Raw genomic sequence first — 24631 nt, 5'->3', positions numbered from 1 at the left:
TTTGAACAGAATTTTATTCATGACAGGCTGAGGGAGCTGGGCCTGAGAAGGCCCTCATCCCAGTGTGTCAGTGTCCAAAGGGAGGGGTCAGAGCAGGGACCAGGCTCTGCTCCGTGGGGCTCAGCAGTGAGACAGGAGGAACAGGCAGGAACTGATGCCCAGAAGTTCCACCCAAACACGAGGAAGAACTTTCATGTGCACTGAACAGGCTGCTCACGGAGGGTGTGGTGTCTCCCTCCCTGGGGACATTCCACCAATCCTGGACACAGTTCTGTGCCTGGAGCTCTGGGATGGCCCTGCTGGAGCAGGGAGGTGGGGCCAGATGTCCCACTGTGTTCCCTTCCAACCTGACCCATTCTGCCCTTTGGTGATAAAGCTGATTTTTAAACAGAGACAAGACATTGTCAAGAGCTCAGCCAGGCTTAAAACAAAGTGCAAGGGAAAGAAGTGCTATGTGTGCATCACAAAGGCAGCTGACCCAGAAGATTTAAGGCATGGAGAAGATGGGACAGAAGATCCAAGTGAGTTTCTAGCCACAGTCCTTTAATAGGGATTACACTCGGGTAATAAAAGCATAACACCATTACACAACTCCTGGCATGTGACCTGATCAATAACTGTACAAATCCTACTGCAATGCCAGCAGGAGTCAGGACAGTCAGAAAAAAAAGATACCAAAACTTCCTTTCCCATTCCATTTGAACTGATTGCCCTCAACAGAGACAAACATCTCCTGTGACATTAGGTTGTCATCAGCTTCTGTAAATCCCAGTTCACTCAGTCTTTTCTTGTGGATCTGTCTCTTCTTTGTAGAAGTAGCCCCAAGTACATTTGCAATTTCAGAGTTGTTTTGAGTTTGTTCAGAAGTCTCAGCTCGCTTACAAAGCTCCAACTCATCAGTTACACATCCAGGTTGTTCTTGACTGGAGCCCTCTGCACAGGCTGTCTCATCAACTGCCTGGGTAGGTTGTGTATTCCCTAAGGCAGGAAACAGAATGTCATCAGCAGTCATGTAAAGCAACCACATCATCAAAAAATCCTGGAATTAATTTTCTTCCATCTTAACATTGTCAACTCTTGGGTTAAGTACTTCATGACAGCCACAGATTTCAAATACAAGTTATGAAGTATGTAATCCAAAAACCTGGGTATACTAGACTTACTTAGTAGTTTTAAGAGTTTCTTCTGGGAAAATAAAAGTACCTTTAGCTCCTTGTCCTGAAGCATCCTTCATTTCAGAGGGCACCGCTGGTCTAACCAGGACCACACCATACCCATCATTATTGTGGATCATATTATGAACCATAGTTATCTTGGGAGCCTCATAATCCTCATCTAAGAAGTTCTGCAGAAAAAAAGAGAAATCTAGCATGTCATGTCCAGCTAAAGGGACACAAAAATCTTCTAGTTTTAGGTAGAATCAGTTCTCTGTACTAGCTAGAGCAGGATTATTTGCCTACACAGGAGACATTGCAAAAGACAAATTTTCTCTTTCTGGCACAAGTGACTGCTGGAGTGCATAAATTTAAAATATCACACTGCAAAGCTGCTGCAGGATGGCTTTGTCTTTGCAGAACTGGTTCATCCAGCAAGGATGAAGGCAAGCCCAAGGCAAGCATCATGTGTGACACATGAGAGTTCCAGCATAGCACAGCAGTGTTTTGAGCCAGCCTAAACCTACTGGCACTAATTGTATTAGCTTTTGGCAAACCATTGCCTTGTGACTGGGACTGACCTTGATCAGTATTCCCTCCTTGCAGTGGTGGATCCCGTTGTGCAGCAGGGAGCACGCACTTCCTGGGTAGATTTCCACACCTGCACCCTACAAGATACAGCTGGCAGCAGTTCACAAGCAGTTCAGGAACATTTTTTACCCTACAAGATACAGCTGGCAGCAGTTCACAAGCAGTTTAGGCACATTTTTACCCTACAAGATACAGCTGCTAGCAGTTCAGGAACATTTTTTACCCTACAAGATACAGCTGGTAGCAGTTCACAACAAGTTCAGGCACATCTACCATTGAACTTGACCACTCCATGGCACATCTCTCTGCTCATCTACCAGTTTGCACAATGCAAAGTAGTGTTAGCCCTCAGCCTCACAGCTCTGTTACCCAGCTCAAGCAGCATTGCTCAAGGCTGAAGAGTAGCTGAACAGCTTTGCCTTACTTGTCTGTGCTTTAGTCATCCCTCTTAATACCACAAGCCCCATTATTCATCAAACTATTTTTGTGTTTATCATCCCTCTGTAAGAATCAAAGGTGTCCAGAAAGGGCATTTCACTTGCAGAACAAATGGAAAACTCGTTATGGGCAGAGAAACCAGAAAATCACTATAAATGTATTTCAGGACATGAATCAGCTATGCAACAATGATTATTCCACAGATATCCCCTGTCACTGCATCACTTTGCTATTATCACACACAAATCAGCCTGAAACATTTCACTAGATTTGATAAGAGGCTACAAGACTCCTGGGACAAATCTTGATTCAGTAACATGTAGCTGTCCAAAATGAATTTGTAAAAGTTCTCTCCAGAGCAACAGAAGCCACCCTGTGACTGACTGCACCATTTCCAAAGAGAAACCTTTATTTTAAATTAGGAAATCAGCCAAAGTTAAGAATGTGTGTGTACCTTTGCCCCATAGAGATCTGAGTTTTTCATCAGTAGCTCAGCTGATGTCCTCACTGTTATTCCAGTGGTTTCACACTGTAACACACAATTCTCCAGCGTGGTTTTCCCATGATGGACATCTACATAGAAAGAAACAATTATTGCTGGATGAACCACTTCTGCAAAGACAAATCCCTCCTACAGACAGACAAGCTCCTTGCAGCAGCTTTGCAGTGTGATATTTTCATTTTATGCACTGTTTTTCTGGTCTAAGCAGGGACACTGCTATGAGGGAGCACTGGTTGGAGATTTAGAAGTTTTTTGACTTATTTTTTTAATACAAAGCAATAATTCTTTTAATTACATTCCTAAGAGACTTATATCAAAAGATATTAAATATGTGCATAAAAGATTTAATAAACATTTTAACATGCTTAAAACCCAAATGTCTGTTGAGGAGAAATATTACTTAGCATCTTCTGCAAAGACAAGGCCACAGCCAATAAACTCCGTGGATACAATTTAGACTTAGTTGAGTGTCAGTTTGAGGGTGCTGGAAACAAAGTTCTACAGCACTCCCACAGCACCTCAGTGTGCTGTTCCTCAGTGGAGCACTGGCTGGGGTCAGTTACAGCTGAATACTGCCATGGCAGCACTTCTGAGGAAAGAATTATTTCCTTTTCCAGGCAGCCTGACACACGCTGTGCTGCACTCAAGAGTCAGGCTGCCTTAACAGCAGAGCAATGATCAAGTTAATGATCTTATCTCAGTAAAAGAATAAAGCATAAGAGCCACAATAGCTTGAAAGTACAAACAGAAGTCATTTTGACGTCCACATTATAAGCAAGTTTAAAAAAGAAGGGGGAAGACTTGATATGTATACCTGTAGGACTTCTCTCTATGATATTTTGTTAAACTGCAACACTGGGTCCCAGCTTTAATTCCAGCACTAATTATGAAAGAGTCACAAAAAAGTCAAGATTCTTTTACACTTACTTAAAATCCCCTCCACAGCATCATGCTGCACTAACTTCAAGTTGGAGATCTTTATATTGGCTCCTGTACAGTCAAAGAAGTTGTCTCCTTTCCCTTGCTTTTCTATCACGACATCATCTGGCAGGCCATAGCCTAGAGCAGAGGTGAAAGATGCAAGCTCAGAGAGTGTCTGGTGACAGTGAGGTGCTCAGTACATAACAGACATTTAAATCTATGAAAGTTTAAACCTTGATGTCTAATACCTTGAACAGGATTTTCAACAAGTGGCCAGGCTACACCTTACATCCCCTCTGTGCCAAGGTACAAGCACTCCAAACTAAACTCAAAAGTTGCCTTATTTGAACAGCACACAACAAAATGCAAAGTTATGTGAGAAAGTTGAACAAATGGGTAACTGAGCTCACATTTGCCAAGGCCAGCTCTCACCCCCTAAAGTTACCAACAGAGCAGGGGCTATGCAGGTATTGAGGACACACAGGCATCTCCAGTCTGCTCTCAAAGGACAGAAGTTCACAGGCAGAGGTTCTAAAGAACATAGAGGGGAAAAGCAGTCACACCACAACACGAGGAAAAAAATGTGCAAAGGGCTTGATATTGTTAGCATGCTTCATTCAGCTTCCCTATTTATACAAAATTTGGGGGGAAATTCTGTGTTCCTGTGCTGCACAGGCTTCCAGATTAATTCAGTTTAAAAAGCAGCTTCCACAAGCACATGCCAACATTGATTTACTAAGCCATCCACAGTTGTCAGCATTTAAGCACTTACAGGAAAATTTACAACCATGTAAAGCTTTTATTGCTTGTCACTGACAAGAATCATGATAAGGAAAGCAATAATGCAACATCCATTAAAGCAGCATGAGTCCTATCATTTTCTGAAAGCACACACAGATAAGAAGTGCCCAAGCAGGATGCCAGCTTTTAACCAAGTACATAAATAAATAAATACTGCCACATGCAAGTAGAAAGGTTAAAAACAAAATGATAATAAAAATCTTTGAACAAGAGTTGGCAGAAAGTTTTTGAAGACAGGCAATTTAACGCAAAGTTAAGTGATTGTTACTTCAACACATGGTATTACCTAGAAATCTTTTCCCACTGCTACTGATTTATAGTCACCCCTGAAGAGGTGGCAGGGGGCAGTTCCAACATGTAAAAAGAGAGCATCACAGGACAGCAAGTCTAACTTCTCACCACTACAGTAAGATGTTATTATCCAAAGCAGGAGTTTTAGGAATGATTTGCCCTGCAGTTTTCTAGCTGTGCCTTTAGCTTGCTTTACACTTCCCCTCTGAAGCAGCAGCTCTAGAACAAAGGGAGATTCATTCACCTGCTGCCCAGTGGTGCTCCCTCCCAGCAGGGCTGTGCCCCTGCCTGAGGCACTCCAGAGCAGCCAAAGGCCACTGTCATCCACTGCCACTGAGCACAGACTGAGAAGGGCTGATACTGCAGGCTCCCAGCCAGCTGGAGCAAACTTGGCACAAGCAGAAATGAAGTTCTTAGTGCCTTTGCAACACCTTTTTGTCAGGCATGGGAATTATCTTGATCATGACTTCCTGCAACTGCTACTGCTTTAACCTTATTTAGTTCCTGTAAGTTTTATTCATCCCTGATTTATTAATCTTCATACTTTCAGCTTTAGTACTGACTGCACAGTGTCTGGGAAAAAATAGAAGCTCTACTAAGCAAGTGACATGTCTTCCATGAGTCACCCCTCCATCCCAAAAAAGCCACCAAAGCAGCCAGCTGCTCAGATTAGTGCCAGCAAAGTTTGTCTTGATGCTCCTACTTCAAACACTCCTGGCTGCTCCTACTGCTATAATACCTTATCTAACAGGAGTCCTTATAAGAAGATTAAATACCTGACAAGTACTTGTTATTCAGAGCATGGTTTGTACTAAAAATACATATTTATATGCCTTGCTGGTTAAAATAGAGCAGCTCATCCTTTAATGTGTGATACTGCATCATTTGTATTTCAGTTTCCTCAAAGCTAGAAAAGCAATAAATAACACCATACATTATTTTAGAACAATGTCATTCTTGAGATAAATAAAGCACTTTATGGAGGTCCCTTGTCCTGCAGGTGCATTGGTTATCACACTGTGTGTCTGGATAAATCAAACACACACTGGAGATGGGCAGAAAGAAAATTACTCATAAAACAAGAAGAGTGAGAAAAATAAAGTCCAGAACAGCAGGAAATTAAACTTTCAGCCTTCTCATTAAGAAACTTTGACAAGATAAAAATGCAACTGAATAAGTATCTGAACAGCTGCAGAAGCCCCAGTGACAGACTATAACAGTGTGTGCCTGCCTAAAGCAAAGGGCTACACTGAGAAATCAAGAATGGTGAGGGAGAGACAGCAACATATCCTAGGCAAAGCAGAAGAATTTAAAACACAAATATTTTGCAAGAAAAATCCTAAAATCACATCTGCTGTGTCTGTTTGTGCAGAAAAAAATGTGTTGAACAAAAGTTCCCTCCTCCACCCACATGTTGCACACACTGCAGAGTCAGGCTGGCAGCTCCTGCTCCCCATCACCAACATGCTCCCAGTGCCATCAGTAAATCCTAAAAGCACTCCCTGGGGCTGGACCAGCAGTGGGGCTCAGGCTGCCCCTGAGGCTCACTCAGACACACAGAGAAGAACAAGGACACTTCTCAAGTATTCCTAAGTTAGAAGCCTCTCAGAATTACTTCTCTGTTTCCACTATTACAAACATCAAGTCCCTTAGGTTTCTGTTGAACCCTCTCTATTACCTCACCATTTATGCAGACAAATGTATTAAACACCATTTATGCAGACAAATAGGAGGAAATGATGAATTTGCTATTAATCAGCAAAACCTGCAGTTTATCTGCACTACAGCTAATGAAACAGCTCACTCCACCCTGCATTAGGCACAGCTCTGCAGCAGAAACAGGAATACTTTGAAGAAAAAAGCAAACACTCCTGGCAAACTCTGCAAAGAGTAAATCCTTACACAGAGCTAGTCTAAGGCATTCCATTTACTTGTTTAAGTAGCAAAGACTATTAGCAAACCTTCTACCTTCTAGCTCTACTGAATCAGCGATGGAGAACATGCCATCCACAAAATAATGGCCAGGACAGATGATGACTCTGTCTCCTTCATAACAGGCATTTACAGCTGTCAGTGGATCACGGTGAAACTGCAAGAGACAAAAAAATACAATCAGCTCCCAAAGAATGCTGTAAAAATTGGTGCATTTATGCCTATAGAGCTTGTTTTCAGTTAAATGTTGCTGCTTGTGCTTAAAAGAAAGAGTTTCAATGGCAGTAATAACACAAAATTTCTACTTTGAATTCAAGAACTGTAGCCCTCTGTGGACAAAACCAGTATTAGCACATGACTTTGATGTTTGTGTCATGCTCATCCCCCCGGGAGAAAACATGGCTCCATTTTGGCAATCTAATTCATGAACATGATCAGAATTACAGCAAACACTTTTATTTGGGTCCAAGCAATTCAACCACTTCTTAACTGCTGAAGTAGCAAGTCTGAATTCACTAAAACTAAACATGACTGCTCCTAAAATAAATACTTCCTACACAGTATCAAAGCAAGAAAACTACACATCTTCCTTCAAACTCTAGATCATTATCAGCAGCATCAAGAGACATGGACATTTCAAAACTAAATTCAAGTGTCATGCCTTACAATGTTTCATTGTAGAATTATTACAGGTTGATCTCATTTCCTACACACAGGAAGCTCCTTGTATAGACTACTCAACAGGCACAAATATATTAAAAGAAATTATTTGAATCATCCAATTTTACCCACTTACTGTTTAAATTACAGTGATTGTTTTTAACTGACAGAACAATCCCACCACTGTAGTATCTCGCACGAGGTAAATTAACTTATTCTTCTACATTGTTTCTTGAGAGGAAAAACTATTAGCAGACAGACAATTCCTGCTACTGCACCTGTATTTCTAAGTCTTCACAAGATTCTGGGCAAAGTTTGTCCCTTGCCAAGAGGTGGAGCAGGTTTGCTGTCATGGTCCAGGGCACAACATGAATGACCTTGGCACCCGTTGGTCTCAGTCCTTTAGCCTGGAGGCTGCCGTATTTTTGGTAACCAAACACGTACCTGCAACAAGAGCAACAGGGCCAACAGCTCTTCCTTCAGTAACCACCTCCTCTGAGTTATGTGACTCCTCTTAGGAGCCTCCTGCCTGCACAAACCCACCAGTTACCTCAGCAGAGGATTCTCAATTAGCTTGAGCTTTTGTTTTAAGTGCTCCACTTTGTCGTACAATTTTAGTCCTTCCACCATGGAAACGTTTTCTGCTTCTGAGTCCGAATCATTGTTTGATATGCTGTTCCTCACATTTAAAAACTTCTTATAAAGCTCTTCACACTGAGACAACAACTTCTGGTAATCAACCACCAGCCCAGAAGGCACCCGTTGTTCCAGGATGTCATAGTGCCTGCAATTCAGAGCAAGGGGTCAGCACATGGCACATTCACAATCCTCAAAGACCAAACACGAGACTGGAGAGAACCTGAGCAGTTCTGCATCAGTACTTGAGTCAAGGTTCTCTGCAGTCTACATCAACACCGCTCCATTTTATTTGAAAGCAGCAAAACCAGAAAAATCTAAACACACAAACATTTTGCTTTCTAAACAGCTGCCTACCCACCTTGAAAGATTGTCTAGAAATCAGAAACTCACTCTAAAATAAAGGCACAAGCAATTAAGAGTAGCAATTAAGGTAATAATAAGGTAATATCTAAGCCTTTACTAAAAAACTGAGCAAGAGTCACACTCATTCTTCCTGGAGAATGACAAATTTACAAGTTTTTGTTTATGTTCAGCTCTCTTGTGGTTTTTATTTCATGCCCAGAGATAAAGAATGGAGCATCCCATGCCACTTTTGATTAGGATTACAACTCACACCAGTGTGAAGGTAACTGTTGCTGCGTTTTGGGCACATCTGATGAAACACCAAGGCTCAGAAATCAAGTGGCAGCCTCAGTTCTATTCACTTTCCATAGAAGATTTTGACCAGCAGTGTTAGAACAAACTTGCTTTGATTTACAGGTCAACAGGAGCTTTTTACAAGTTATTGTGAGTCACTATTCCCACATCACACATTCCAGTGTTTCTGCCCTAAGAATAGCAAAGGTGTTGCACTCACAGTCTCAGTCGGGGCTCAACACATCGCACAAAGTAATCAAACTCATCCTCCTCCTCCTCATCCCAGGTCCTCCAGATGCTCCGGTAGAAGAACCTTTGGAAACAAAGTGATAAACCATGAGAGCAGAGTCAACAGCACTGGAAACACAGTGTTACCAATTTGAGAATTGACCTCAAACATTACCATTCTCGAAATTCTTGTTACTGTCCCCTACAGTGCTCAGTACACACAAAGTCATCTTTCCTGCCTGCTTCTTACCTGCATAAAAAGTTTTATTTTGTGTGCCTAAGCTCAAAATTCATTATAACCTGTGCCCTACTTCCTCAAAAGAGAGTGAAAGCTGAAACCTGGATTTGAAAACACTGACACTCTTCAGATTCTGAGGCTTTTTGGTTGTTTGGTTTTGGCCAATCATCCTTTAGCTAAGCTTTCTTTCTGACAAAGTAGGTCATTCCTCCTATTTTAGCTTTTTTTGTCCAGTCCTACAGCCTATTTGTAGAGAGGTTTCAAACAGCATGTAGTGCCTGAAAGAAAAGGAGGTGGAAAAAAGACAGATGATAAAGATGGAAAAAAAAAATAGAATGTGTGAAGAAACACCCAAAGAATAAAGGTGAATTTAGGGGAAGAGGCAAAATGCAGAAAGAAGAATGGGACAAACAAAAAAAAAAAAAAAATCCACCAAAATGTTATTGAAGAGAAAGAACAGTGTACTAGTCTACAAGCAATACAGCCCAAGGAAGTCTGGGGTGAAAAAGAGAGGGAAAGCACTCTCCTCAGAGCACCAGTCATCAGATTTACTTTGGAAAGCTTGGCTTGTGGAGCTGCTAGCACAGCCCAAGAATCCAGGACAGGACCCACTGGGTACCAGGAGGGTGCAATTGTCCTACCTGAGATGCTCTATGGCTAGTGCTGTCTGGTCAAACTCTCCTGACTCATCATACACAACCCACAGCTCCTGCAGCAGGATCTCATGTTCCTTCAGCTCCAGCAGCTCCTGCATGCACTCCTGGGTAAAGCTGCTGTCCTGGGACTCACACAGGAACGGCTCACTGAGCTGCACAACTGCCTTCAGGGCTGGGAAATTCACACCAACCACCTGTGGGAACAAACAGCTCAGAACTGCAGATCCAGCTGAAGGAGGGGACCATGATGTGCCTCAGTCAGGGCCACGCTGGGTCCCAGCTGACCCCACACAAACCAACACAAATGGCACTGTACAGCCAAGGCTGAAGTGATAACCCAGAGTTCAGCTTCTCACAATCCCAGCTAGACAGCCTTTTCCACATTCAAAACTTCATTCAAGTCCCTCATAATGCCCATAAGAAGTCCAGTAAATTGCTTTCCCTCCAATTTCTTTTTTTTTTTTGTGTTGCTGTTTTTAAAAAATGACAAAAGCAATGTCCTCAAACTCAAACATATCAATATCTCACAGCCCCCTGGGACTCCTTTGAGGCTCATTTTTCCAAGTGCCCACAGGATACAAACAATCCAAACAGATAGTCTGGGCCAGTGAAAGCCATTTTGTCACTGGCCAGAACTGGGCAGAAAAGAGCTGAGAGGCCACAAAGTTTTTCCCTCCACAATCCCATGTGATAGAACTGCAAGTCTGAACATCCAAGGTTTGCAACACAAACCTGGACATTAAGAGCCTTAGAAAAGTCTGTTAGAGAGGTAAATTATGTTAAGTAGAGACAAATGCCTGAGCAGCAGTGATCCACTCACCCCAACAAGGACCTGAAACACATCAGTGCGCCAGATGGCCTGCCAGCCACAGGGCTCAAGGACCTTCTCCAGGTACTCAGCTATGAACTGCTTCACCTCAGAGGCTTTGCAGTCAGCTAAAAAGAAATTGAAGATGCTACATTTATGCAGGGAATGGAACAAAAGTCCTCCAGATCACTGGAAAATAAAAGTCAACATAATTGAAATGTTCCTCTACCACGTTCAAAGTTGGACTTCATTCTGTTATGCTCATGATAACCATCAGCATTTTTGCTGCTTTGTGCTCCTCTCAAAGGCATCCAAAACTCAACCTTCCAGACACTGAAGGTTTCAGTGCCAGTGGTATTAAACACATAACCTCTGCCTTATCTTAAACAGATTTACAATACACAAAAAAAAATTCAGGAAGGCCAGCTAAAACAAGGCACAGAATTTACTACTTACAAACAGTTCTGCCTTTCCATCATTCACATTTTATTTACTTATATCAAAATTACTGCCTCCTGGTCCACCAGCTAAAGCAGCTGAGGTTACAGCATAAGTGACAGCAGGACACTGTATCTTTTCCAGCCCCTATTACTAAAAGCATCTCACAGCTTAATATACTCAATTGACCCCACTTAAACTGAATTGTTTAAAGTCACTACAAGAAAACTAACACTACCTTATTTTCCTATGAAAAAATTACTTACCCAAGATGTAATCCTGGTAAGCGCTGAATCTCTCATAAAACAAAAGATGATCGGTGTGAAAAATATCCGGAAAAAGCACATTTCCGTCTGGCACAGTCCTTCCCAAAGTGGTCCCCGGTTTGTCACGACTGCCGTAGTCACTCCAGGAGTCAGCACTCCAGTCACTCTCGGCATCTTCCCGCTGCAGATCTGGCAAGAGGAGCCGGGAATAAAGCAAGCCCCACAAACTGTCACTTCAACCACTCACTCACTCCTCTATTCCCAAAGAACTCTTGTTCAGCCCAAGCTCATCTCTCCTTCTACTGGAGGTCTTAAATTACCCTTGGTGAAGCGTTCCAAACCCACAGACGTTCCTGGACGCCAATTTCAGCGCCCGTGGTAGGCACTGAGAAACACACAGAACTTCACGATTTCAAGGGGAAAAAACCCACCACAATTTAGTGTTGATCTCCAGAGCCATCCCTACCCGGGTTTCCAGCCGGGGGCGGCTGCGGGGCTGGCCGGCTGTGAGAGGCGTCCAGCGCAGCGGGAGTTCCCTGCCCGGGGCGCGGCCGCGGGGGATCCGCACCCCGGACAGCAGGGCCGGACCCGGCCGCCCCTCATGTCCGCACCGTCCAGCCGCACCCTCGGCCCTGCCCTCCGGCTCCCCGCGCCCTCCCCGCCCGCAGGCACACGCAGCCCGTACCCTCGGGCTGCCCGGCGCGGTCCCGCGGGCCGGCGCCTGCGGCCGGCGAGTCCCGCCCGTCCCCCTGCGGTCCCGGCAGCCGCGGCTCCGCCATTGCGCCCGCTCGGCTTCAAACCGCCCGGGCAACGGCCGCCGGCGCCGCGCGCTCATTGGCTGGCGCCGCTCAGCGCGCCGCTCTGATTGGCTGTCGGCAGCGGCGGCCGTTGGCGCGAGGGGGGCTCGACTCTGGAGCAGGGCGGGCGCGGCCCGAACCTCCCGTCCGGCCCGGCTCAGCACAGCACAGCCCGGCTCAACACAGCCCGGCTCAGCACAGCACAGCCCGGCTCAGCACAGCCCGGCTCAACACAGCCCGGCTCAGCACAGCACAGCCCGGCTCAGCACAGCACAGCCCGGCTCAACACAGCCCGGCTCAGCACAGCACAGCCCGGCTCAGCACATCACAGCCCGGCTCAGCACAGCACAGCCCGGCTCAGCATATCACAGCCCGGCTCAGCATATCACAGCCCGGCTCAGCACAGCACAGCCCGGCTCAGCACAGCACAGCCCGGCTCAACACAGCCCGGCTCAGCATATCACAGCCCGGCTCAGCACAGCACAGCCCGGCTCAGCACAGCACAGCCCGGCTCAACACAGCCCGGCTCAGCATACCATAGCCCGGCTCAGCACAGCACAGCCCGGCTCAACACAGCACAGGCCGGCTCAGCACAGCACAGCCCGGCTCAGCATATCACAGCCCGGCTCAGCACAGTCCGGCTCAGCCCAGCCCAGCCCAGCCCAGCCCACCAACCCCGCGGGCCCGCCAGGCTGTGGGAGGCCCGGCCGGCGGGGACGGGTGTTCCATACGCAGCCTGCCGGCCTGGGATGCTGCCGTCCCTGCCGAGAGCGGATAAGCCGCAAAAAATACAAAAGCACTCAACAATCAGGAAAAAAAAAAAAAAAAAAAAAAAAGAAAATCAATAACAAGTAAACGAACCAACCCACAACTAACAGAATGGAGCAGCTCCGTTTTCCTTCCAGCCGTGGCCGGCCGGTGTACAGAAAGCCCGTGATGAAAATGTCAAACGCGGGTGTGCCTCCCGCCCCAGCGCGTCCCCCGGTGCGTTCCGAGCTGTGACAGCGATCGGGGCCGATGGGGACTAAAGGCGCAGCAATCGCTCCGGAGCAGCAGCGGCCACGAGAGGGCTGCCTTGGATCTCCGACGAGGCGGTGGAGCAGCTCCGTGCTCGCTCCCAAACACCGCTTGTTCTGCAGCAGCAGCTCACGGCCAGAATACACCAGCAGCCCAAATCATCCGACATGACCCGAGCAGGAGTTTCTGTAGGTCTGCTGAAACCAGCCCTTGCCCATCAAAACCCTGAGAACTGCTTAGTCCCCAAGAGGTTTCTGTGGAATGCTGTCAGAATTTAACCATCACACCGGGCATGGGTATTTAACTACACACATACAGCTGTCAGTTATCACAGTTAGTTAAAAAATTAGAATTGAACATCTGAATCCCTCTCAAAAGTGCACTGGCAAGGTCAGGCTTTCAGAGGAGAGTGTGTTTGTGAATAAAAGTGTCTTTAAATTGGCACGTTTTAAGTACTGAAGTGGAGGGAAGGGATGCCATCCAGTGGGATTTTCACACATTGAAAGGGGTTTCTTGGCCAACCTCATGCATTTGAACAAAGCCAAGTGCAAGGTTCTGCACAGGTACAGGCTGGGCAGAGAATGGACTAGGACTATTCCTAGGGAGAAAGACTTAGGGATGTTGGTGGATGAGTAACTATATAACCATAAATTTATGGCTATGGAGGTTCCCACATGTAGATGTTTTGATTTTATTCTTCCTCTAAATAGGTACAATTAATTCAGGGACTCCTCAGGGCTTACAGTGGGAAGATCAGTTCTTTCTCACCAAGGTAAAACACTGGCACAATACTGAGATCAGGACAATCTATTTATCCCTATTTGTTTTGTTTACCAAATAGTTGGGGGCATTATATAAGACTTACACTCTGTTTGGTTAATTATCCCCAATCCTTGTAAAAGAGCTGGTTTACTTCAAAGAAACACAGCCCTGGTAGTTGATTTCCAAAGCCAGTGATTGCTGCTAGTGCCCATGATTGCAAGTGCCATGGACATATTAAGCTCCATTTGGTCAAAAAAACTCCTCTGCAGTTGGTTTCCTTCCCCTCATATTAGAAATAGAAACAGCATTCTTATTGTTGGAAACCTTCCACTTTTCAGCTTGCACGTGCATGAAGAGCACAGACCATCAGTTATTTTCTTGAACTCAGTTATTTTTCTCCCTATAATGTTTATCCATCCAATCTATTATTGAGCATGAATTAGTGCTTTCCTGAACCTCATTTGGCAAGTCAGTCTCCTTTTGCACACTTGCCATTTACTTCAGCTACTTTTTTTTGCACTTTTTCCCAAGCTTATTTTTTTTCTTGTGTAAGACTGACCACAGGTCTATGTGAAGTCCAGAGGACTGGCAGTATTTTACATGGAACAGTGACACTCCTGAGATTGAGAAAAGGAAGAGAATGTGCTTGCCCTCACACTGTTCTCAGCTCTCACACTTTTGAATGAAATCTCACTGCTGTTGCTCCTGTGAATGAGATGAATCACTGAGATGTTTCTAAAACCCCAGCCTTACCTGAGGCCCCAAATAGATTTTTTCACCTGCTGTTTCCCTTGAGATATTAAAACAGTGAGGGGTGCTTGTGTGCAGAACTCTGCCTTTTGAAATCTGAAATAGGCCTCCACTTCAAAACTTGACACAGCAAATAGAGTACGAAAATCACAGAAGGAAGGTCATTAATTGCTTTACAGAAATTAATGAACATGCAGGTCCATAAACCTAAGGCAATGCAGAGAGGAACAAATGTCTTACAACTAAAAGATAATCAATTGTCTTTTGTTGTTTCAGTAATTTTAACTGTAAAGCAGACCCCACATGTGGGATTTGGCTGTTCTGGTGTCCCAGACACCACAAGCAGTCAGAGCACAGCAGTTCCAATGCAGGTGCCAAGACACCAGCGTGCTGTGGTGGCTCAAAGCCTGCTGGTAACACACCCACTGGGTCAGAGGAGCCTCAGCTCCCCACACTGCAGCTCTGGTGGCTCCAGTTATCACAGGTAAGAGCATGCAGCCAACTAGGCCAGATATCCCTGCCTTCCATATGTGGGCTTATGAAAAACCCACCCAACAAGGAGTACATGTAGGATAACAAACTCACTTGGTCACTCCCAATCAGACATTCACTGTGCCACTGACCTCACTGGAGTAATGTCTGTTCATGCCAACTGAAAATCTGATCCAGAGATAAAAACTTGAAGAAAAAGAGTAGAGTGTTTTAGCTAATGTTCCTATTCAAAATAAAAAATCTCTTAATTCTAATTTGCTGCTGGTACTAATTATCTTTTGGGGACATACACATATCTCATTTGAGAGTAGAGACTATTTCTGCTTTAAGATGTTTTAAAATAGTGTCTTTTTAACTATGTCTCAGTACAAGGCAACCTTAAACTACAAATCAAATCAAAAGATCAAATTATTTAATTACACACAATGAAAAAAATTGTTAGCTAATACAAAGCTTGCAAATCAGAAAATGTCTATGAAATGTGGAGAATAAGCAGCTGAGCCAAGCCAGCAGAGATGTGACAGTGCTGGGAAAGAAACAAGTATGCACAAAAGAAAAGAATTTAGAAAGAGACCACTACATAAGACAGTAAAACATTCCTGTGTACCTTTCTCGTTTTGGCACACATTTTCTTTGTTGCCATGGCAATTGCTGTAGTCTTTCCAGACCTCCATTTCTGCACTGTAAAATGCAGATGATATTTTTTACTGCATATGTTTCAGTAATGCATTTGCAAACCACTTTTATGGCAGGGGAAGGATGGTGTCCCATAACTGTAGATTGCTGTTAATTAGTTGGATTATTACAGATTGAGTTAGATAACAAACCACAGATAACTGGTGTTCTTTGACAGCTATCTCCTCAGTCTTTAGATTTTCTTTTGTAGCAGTATAAACTTAAACCACTGCAAACGTAACTGCATTGATTCTTATCAGGAAAGTGATTGAATTTTTCAAACCTGTTCTCAATTTTTTTCAAAATCTTCTCAATATTGGCTTATTCAGGAAGAGACTGGCTGGCTTTAGGATTGTTCTAACAGTCATTTTATATTTAAAAAAAACAATAATGGCATTGCTGATTTGCATTTTCATGTTAATAGACCATTCTTCTTTTGCAATTCATTTTACTGCTTCCAAAATTCTTACTGCTTTGCCTGCTAGGCATTGTGTTTTTCTTAAGCACAAACATGCCTGCTACTGCCAACCACTTAATTTTCAGAAACCTAAGTTTCAGCAGACTGACCTTGCAAGCTGAACCTTGTTGTGAGGAGCCAGTTCAGTTTTGTTCTGCCTCAACAATGGTTGTAGAGGTACATGTGGAGGGTGTACGTGTGCCATGTCCAGGAGGCACTGAGGAGATGGAGCAAAGCCCTGTGTCTGAGCAGACTCTGCCTGGCAGCCAGTTCTTGTCTCCCATGGGACAGGCTGTCAGCAGGGGAAGGGGAGCCCCAAGAACCTGTAGCCCAGAGACACCCTGCAGTCAGACAGAAAATGGTCCCTGCCCATGGACTGCAGTGGGACAGGGACTGGGCAGTGGTCTCCTGTCAGCAGGCAGGCTTTGGGAGGAGACAGGGCCATAAAAATAACTGCATCCTGAGCCTTGGGGGCTGCTCTGTCCTTTGCCTTTTGACTCTGGGGGCTTTTGGCTTGGGGCTGTGCTTTTGCTTTTGAGTGGTTAGGTGATTAGGGGCTTTTCTGACACTTGCTTTTTGAGACTTGCTTGCTGAAAGTTGCTTTTGAGTCGGGGCTTTTTTAGTCTTATACTTTTGCCCTGGCCCCAGCCTGTCTTTTGGTCATTGAGCCCTTTTGCTCATTGAAGTTCTGTTTTCAAGACCACTGAAGAGCAGACAAAGGAACATTCTAGGAGACCCTGCTTTGAGCAGGGAGATTGGATTAATGATCTCCAGTGGTCCCTTCCAACCTTACCCATTCTGTGGTTCTGTGAGAATGCTTCAGTAGGACTGGATGCAGCTGACAACTGAGCTAATATTGGTGGGGGGGTATTTTTTCCTCCTTTTTTCCTTTCCTTTTCATTATTTTACATATATTAAGAATATCTGCATCTCAGTCATGCTGCCACCTGAGGGAAGTTTCAGTCTAGACATTGGTTTACAGTAGGACTCAATATAACAATGGGAGTTCAAGTTCATGCAGAGTGCTTGACTAAGACTCATCTGCAACAGAATAGATATTGATCATGTCTCCTTGGGACTGGAAAGGCCCCTTCTTCAGATACTCATCTCTCTGGGGAAAGGCCTTAAAAGAGCCAGGAAGCTCTTTTTGAGATGCCTCAAAGTTGTCAGAAGCACCAGAGGCATAAGCCAAGGCTCATGCAAGGCGTTCCTCAACTGACTGCAGAGTACAATAGGAGCACAGCCCTCAAAAAGATGTTTTCTTTGTTTGGAGATAAACAATAGGCTGGCAGATTTTTTCAACATACGTTAAAATTGAAATTAAGAATTGATGGGAATAAATAGAGACTTTGGGCAAAACCAGAAACACTAAATAGGCTTCAGCTTTACGACTAATGCTGTGAGATTCATATATCAGGCATTTAGCACTGTATAACAGAGTGAATGCTGGTTTTTTTGCCTTATTACTGTCAAAATTTTCACTGGCATCATTGCCATTACTGACTCCTCAACTTCCTGCCCCTCTAGAGCTGCTGACCACATCTTTGAAAGAATAGCCAAGATGCAGTGATTAAATGTAAGGATGAAATCACGATAACACCAGATGTAGAATGCAACAAATTGTTAGGCACAATTATGTCAGGAAGAAGGCATGATTGAAGAGAATGAAAATCACTTTCAGTAGTGATTTTGCATGATCATTGCACCTCTTCATTCACTGTAAACAAAACAAAATTAAATTTACTAATGATGCAACAGAATGCAGCTGTTGAGATGGGATATGTTGTTTTGATCTACACTTCCTTTCATCTCAGTTAAAATTTTGAACATGGCCATTTAAAAGCAATTCTCCTACAATTCTGTGATAGTTCAAATACTTTAGATTCTTTTTTCCAGAGGACAGCTGTGTTGTTATCTTGACAGCTAATGTATAGTAATGACGGATTTAGGTCTTAAAAATTAGCTACTAAAGTGTGTCAGAAAAGAGATGAATCAGCCTGAAGTGATTTCTGACAAACACTTGTCAGTGGGTTTGTGATTGTCTGGGCAGATGGCAGTTTGGGAAGCTGGAGCTGTCTCAGTGTGCTCCCTCCAGTGCCAGTCAGAGCAGTGAACACACAGACACTTCAGCCTGGGCAGGAGAAGCCAGAAGAAAGAATGCAGACTACAATGGACTTGGGGATTTGCTTTTCTGGTGTTGACTCAGTTTTCTGCAATCTGCTCAGCAATTTGTGCATAATCACAGTGATTTACTTCAGGCTCCAATAATGACACAACACATAACTAATACATGTCTAAATGATAAAGCCAATTCTTACTCTAACAGAATTCTTAAGATACTTGGGAATTTAAAAAAAATGTTGAAGGCCTTTCAGGAAAAAAGTGTTTCAGATAAAATGCAGGGTTTCTGCCCAGTAAAGCAGGTGCTGGGGTTCTAGGCATTCTAAGGTCTGTGGTTTATAAAGCAATAGAATATGTGACCCAGTGATTCCAAACAACTGCAGTTCATTCAATTAACATCTTGCTAATTTAGCTTGTATGAAGAAAGAAAGGTTTTTGTTTTCAAAAACATATTTTGGTTATTTACTGAAATGTTTTAATTCAATTACAATGAAAAGATGCATTTTGACCTATATATACTATCTTTAAGTTATACCCAAATAAATAAAGTAATTATTAAGCAGTGTAAAATAAAGCATTATTTTTCTTTTGAAAAAAACCCTTTGGTTTTATCCAAACCAATTTCCTCTCTGGTAGCCCTTTAATTAGCTGCAAAGCTTACCCTTCAAAACCAGACCCCTGTTGATTTAAAAATAAAAATTATAAATCTTAAAGTATTGAAGCCAGTGCACTTCTTTCCTTTGTACACAACCCCAGTCTGGAATGTAAGGTAGAACATGTTCCACTGAGGTGGAAAATGGATCTTGGCCAGCTAAAAATAAAATAAAATTAAATTACATTATATTAATTCCAAGTTCTTAATGTTGTTTTTATTCTCTTTCTTTAGATAAACCGTTTTTGTTGGGAGCAAGGCAAAGCATTGTGTGCTGATGAGAATCCATTGCTCTGTCTGTACAGTGGGGCTCCTTCCCAAACTAGCCAGAGACTGTCCTTAAAACAGGACTGCTGCTAGTGACCTCTCTCCCCTGCAGCTTCCTTCCTTGCTTTCCAACACAGGAAAAACACACAGGAAATATCCAGCATGTGAAAAATAGTCTAAAGTATTTCTGAAGTGTGGAAAGGCAGCAATTTTGCAAGTCCCTTTCAAACACCACATTCTGTAGGTGCCACTGCACGGCCAGCAGGACCTCCAAGGCTCAGTGCCGCTCTCAGCCTCCCCAGCAGTGTGCAGAAATGCTCACAGGGGATGCACAAAGGCTCATCCCCAGGGTGGGCACATCCTCACCCCCACCATGGGCTCTGGATGATCTCATTTGCACAGACTGATTTCCCTCATCACCAGGCACCCCCTTCCCCACTGTCCCAGGGAACCAGCAGGGGCTGTGCTCAGAGAACCCTGGGCAGCACTGCAAGGAAACCAATTCAGCACCACGACTTCCACCAGCTGGGCAATGACTGACACTGCTGGGGCTTTTAGTTACAACTTCTGGAGGCACAGCAGAAAAATGAAACACCAACATGAGTGGCAACACCCCCACTAAGTACTTTAAACAAATATACTTCTGCTAATACAAAGGCAACTCCATTTAAAAACCAATATAAGACAAAATTTCTTGTTGAAGCTCTATGAAAATAACAATATTAATAATAATTATTAGATAGGTAGAGCTCTTAATTATTGTATTTTATTGCTTTTTCTTTCACTACACCCTTTTAGACCCCCTCCTCTTATATTATTATATTCTCTGAACAGGATAGCTGTTCTGCTGTTTGAAATAAAGAGCAACTTATAAGCAAAGAGGTAGAAAGCTCAGCCCCATCCATGATAGGACAGTGGCCCCACCTGTGGCTGGAACAAAGCTTGGTGGAAGCAAGCAATAAAAATCCAGTTAAAGCTGCATTAAAGCATAGGCAGTAGAGAGTAGCCTAATTCCCCCAGCTCCCAGGCAGTACTGCTGTGGTATCTTCAGCACCAGTTCCAGAAGCTGGTGGCACAGGGATGTGCCCAGCTGGGTGGGAAGTGCCTGGCAGTGTGGTTTTCCCGGGGGAGGAAAACAGTTTCTTGTGTGTTCATGCCAGTGCTGACAAATAAAGGCTGACTGATTTTGTTCATGCCCATCTCCTATCTCAACTGTAACTCACTAAACATGCAGCCTCCTGCTAGACAGATGAAACTCCAGGATCCAAAATCTTGTTCATAAAAAGCATCTCTTACTAACATCCTTCTCTTGGTATCAAACATTCTGCAGCATTTGTAACCACACCCCTGGCACGTGCTCATCACTGACTTTTTCATCCCAGATTCCTTCCATTCATTAACTCCATTCCAAGTACAAAAATGCCGAGGTTCCCATGTTGTCAGTGGCAACAGTACATCACACCCTGTGTGACACACCAGCTCCTGTTTTCCTGCTGAAGTCTGGAGGAGTGAGCAGGCACTGAAATACAGCAGATGATCTGAAAAGCCTTCACAGGAATATCATCAATATGCTTCTAACAAATGTGCCCAGTGAGAGATCCTGCTTTTGACAAGGCAGCAGACAGGCTCTCCTCAAAAGCTGCCAAGAAATGGCACAGTCCCAATTCCCCATATCACTAAAAGGTGTTGCTGTCCAGGAGTTAACACTGGTACTGAGCCAGATCTTTCACCTCTGAGAAGATAAGGCTCAGAGGGACTGGGAGAGACAATGTTTTTGTTCAGAGCTCTGCTACTGATAATAGGAAGATAACAGCAAGTGGTTTTCTCTAACTGTATCAAACAAACCTGGTCCCAAATGGAATATCCCATATTTACCTACATTTACTTTCTGTCTGCCTCATCCATCCTGATCTGTAGCTATTTCCTTGGCTTTATCAAAAATCGTTCTTTACAGAACTCTGCTAGTACCAACACATGGTCTGGCTTTTCAAATTATATAATATACCAAAATGAAATGTCCCAGATATTGCAATGGAAAGACTGAAAGGAGTTATTGTACTCATCACTTGTCCAATTAGCCTGGTAAAAACAACTGGACACAACTCCTTGCCAGAATGGATACATACTTGGGAATGATAAAAACCAGTAGCTCTTAATAAAAGGCCAGGACCAAAGCTGGTTATTTTCAGTATGAATCACACTGCAATGCCATTTACATTGACTGCATGGGAACCAAAAAGTCCTCCAATATCTTGCATAGCCAGGACAAAATTCAAGGATAAAGGATAAAAGTGGGGACTGAAAGACCAAAACAGTAGCAGAAATCCAAGCAAAACCAATGAGTTTTAAGAGAGGACAGAAAATGCATCTCAGGTGTGTCTATATATATGCATATAAACATGCAGAGGGAAACCTTATTCAGTCTAGGAAAGGACAACATGAAATCAGTAATAGAGCAGATTATATCTGCACCCAAAAAAAGTACAAGTGATACAAAACCCCTCTCTTAGGTACTAGGAAGAAAAACACAGCAAATATTTTACCTGTGACTAGAAAAGGGACTGACTTCTAGGGAAATTAGGTTAGCCTAAATACTGTAGATATATAGTAAGTTTTTATACTTTACTCATTACATTATTCATTTAAGCTTTCTGAGTCCATGGGTACAAAGAAAAGAATGGAATGGAATGGAATGGAATGGAATGGAATGGAATGGAATGGAATGGAATGGAATGGAATGGAATGGAATGGAATGGAATGGAATGGAATAGAATGGAATAGAATAGAATAGAATAGAATAGAATAGAATAGAATAGAATAGAATAGAATAGAATAGAATAGAATAGAATAGAATAGAATAGAATAGAATAGAATAGAATAGAATAGAATAGAATAGAATAGAATAGAATAGAATAGAATAGATATCTTACTCTAAAGTAAGAAGGCTCAGCCTGTCACCACCGCTCTCTTCTAAAGCATCTCCCTCCTGATGCCTGAAAGCTAGGCTGGAAATAAATCCTCATGGACTGGTGTCTATAGAGCAGATATTTGTTTATTGCAGCACTGCTAGTGAGGGGGATTTCTCCACCCAACTCACCCACTTTTGCCAAGTGCTGTAAATATACCACATTACACAGTAAGTGTTGCCCAGTGTTACTGTGTCACTACAGCATCATCACATTCTCACCACAACTCATTCTGAACTCATTCAGAACTCAGTTTGAGCTCATGGTTATCAGACAGTTCAGTTCCTCTGCACTGTGCTTGCACCTCCTCAGTTCAGGGGTCATTGGGGTCTTTGATGAAGGCTTCCAAAATCTTCTTTGCATCTGAACTTTGCAACTTTGTCTTCAGAGCATGCAGTTACAGTGCTCCTTGGTCTGTCTGATCTGAACCAGCCTAAATTCTTTGTTTTGTGGCTAATTGGCTTTGTACTTGCCAATTTCTTATTAATACTGCACTTATCTATCTCTGAAACATCCACCTGGTGAGTTTTTACTTCTTTTTTGTCTATTCAGCATTAAGCAACTCATTAACTATACACTAGCCATTACATTGTATAGAAAGTTATTTATATCAGGTTAAATAGGAATAAAAAGCTATTATTCAGGTTATATAGGTATCAGGTTATATAGATACCTTATAACTCAAGCTATATAAGCACCTTGTAATTTTGATCTAAGTTATACAGGCATCAGTCCAAAGCAGCTACTCAGCATGGCCCCTGTTGCAGGCTGAACACCCTTAAGAGTTACTGCAGAGCCATGAACTTCAAGTATAAGTAACCATTTAAAAGTGCAGGTACCAGCTCAGGAACAGGAAACAAATTATTTCTTCACTTTGTTTGTCCAGGGATCCTGGACTGATAAGGTTATTTGGGGATAGAAGCAGGTCCTTCAAAATCTGAAGGTTTTGTTGCAACCAAAACAGATGGAGACACACAGCCCACAGAAGCAGCAGCTGGAAAAGGCAGCTGCTTCATTTAAAGCAGGCAGCAGCTCTGCTGGTTTTAGGTAGTCTTGGTAGCAAACTGGAACAGGAGTGGAGATTGCTCAGGATGTGGTGATGAATGTGCTAATCTGCTGCCTTTGCAGCTGAGAAAAACACAAGCTGTTCAAAGAGCATCCCTCCTGACACTGGCTTAGGAGCAAAGTCTGTATGACATTTTGAATAAGAAAATGAAGCTGCTATCAGCATATCAAATTGTGAGAGTTTGTTAAAGCAAAGACTATGGCCATAGGGAACAAAACAACCCTGATTTTTCTTAGTTTCATGTCACAGATGACTGTGTGGAAAAATATTTTAAGAAGTTTTTTTTAGTTTTTTACCACTGACCTGCTGATTGCCAAGAATCTCGTCGATTGTGCATCTCTGCTTCTATGAAAAGTTCCTGTGCAGCCACAACCTCTGCATGATGACTAAAGATGAGAATCCTAGGAGGGAAAAAAGCAACAAAACCCAACAAATCAAAAGGTGCAGAAGAGACATGCAGGCAACTTCCACAGATGTTGATGTATCCCATAGGAAGGCAATGGAAGCTTTTTTATGGACAAAATCCTTTTTTAGCCAATAACCTCTTATTGTTTAAGTGTTCCCATTAAGGCTGGACTACAAAGGGTGGTCACAGCCTGAGCAGGTGCATCAGAGCTTGATTCTAACTGTAAGGAACCCTGAAAACCTACACAGGTGATGAGGAGAAAAATGCCAATGATATCTATTATTAGCAATTGTAATATCATTTCTCATTTACCAGAGTGTCATCTCTCAGAAAAACCAGCATAGATCAGCCATGATCAGTGTAGGGGCTAACACCTTTGAGTATCTGAGAAATGTTTTACCCTTTTCACCTTGAAATTTTCACAAACCTTCTTCACCCTGTCCATGGAATAAACAAACTTATTGCTGCATCAGAGAAAACCTCAAGGTTGATCTAGTGGAAGAAAACTCATTAATCTCTATGATGAGATGACAAGTTCATACATAGCTAGAAGTGCAGCACCTGTGTTTCCACTCTATTTCAATTGCATTCTTTGTACAAATAATCAAACTGAACTCATCATCAAAGGATGAGTGTCAAATTTAAATATGGCAGATTTTTTAATATCCTTCTTATAAACAAGATGAAAAATTAATTTGATGAATCTACAGTGTGTCCCATAGGACAGAAATGGATGGGTGGGTATTCACAGTAACTTCAGGCATCTAATTCAGATTCCAGTGTTCAAAGCCAAGGTCACTCTGGATAGTCTTTGGGAAGCACAGACCGCAAACATTAGTGTCCCCCTGCCTGGGAGGCACCTACTCTATAAACTCCGCAGAATCTGATTATTTACCCCAATACCCCTGCAGAGCAACAAATGATAAGACATGTAATTAACTGAAAATTTAGACTGGGGTGTGAAGCTTCATGAAAAATGCTGAAGAGTCTCATTGATTTCTATA

At 43.2% G+C, this 24631-nt stretch overlaps 1 protein-coding gene across 1 annotated transcript; it reads right to left on the bottom strand.

Moving 5' to 3' along the window:
- Positions 1–522: 522 nt before the first annotated feature.
- SHCBP1 (SHC binding and spindle associated 1) lies at positions 523–12011 on the bottom strand. Its single transcript, XM_056500460.1, has 13 exons — positions 11885–12011; positions 11200–11388; positions 10508–10623; positions 9673–9881; positions 8786–8878; positions 7841–8074; positions 7569–7734; positions 6667–6787; positions 3613–3744; positions 2638–2756; positions 1736–1822; positions 1204–1345; positions 523–978 (listed from the first exon to the last, which is right to left on the bottom strand). Exons 1-13 carry the CDS (start codon positions 11976–11978, stop codon positions 659–661), a joined length of 2022 nt encoding a protein of 673 aa, XP_056356435.1. The 5' UTR covers positions 11979–12011; the 3' UTR covers positions 523–658.
- Positions 12012–24631: the final 12620 nt, after the last annotated feature.

Source organism: Oenanthe melanoleuca, chromosome 11 (assembly GCF_029582105.1).
Source record: "Oenanthe melanoleuca isolate GR-GAL-2019-014 chromosome 11, OMel1.0, whole genome shotgun sequence".
NCBI classification, from domain to species: domain Eukaryota; kingdom Metazoa; phylum Chordata; class Aves; order Passeriformes; family Muscicapidae; genus Oenanthe; species Oenanthe melanoleuca.
Note: the sequence above shows the minus strand (reverse complement) of the source record. Positions and strands in the feature narration are given on the sequence as shown.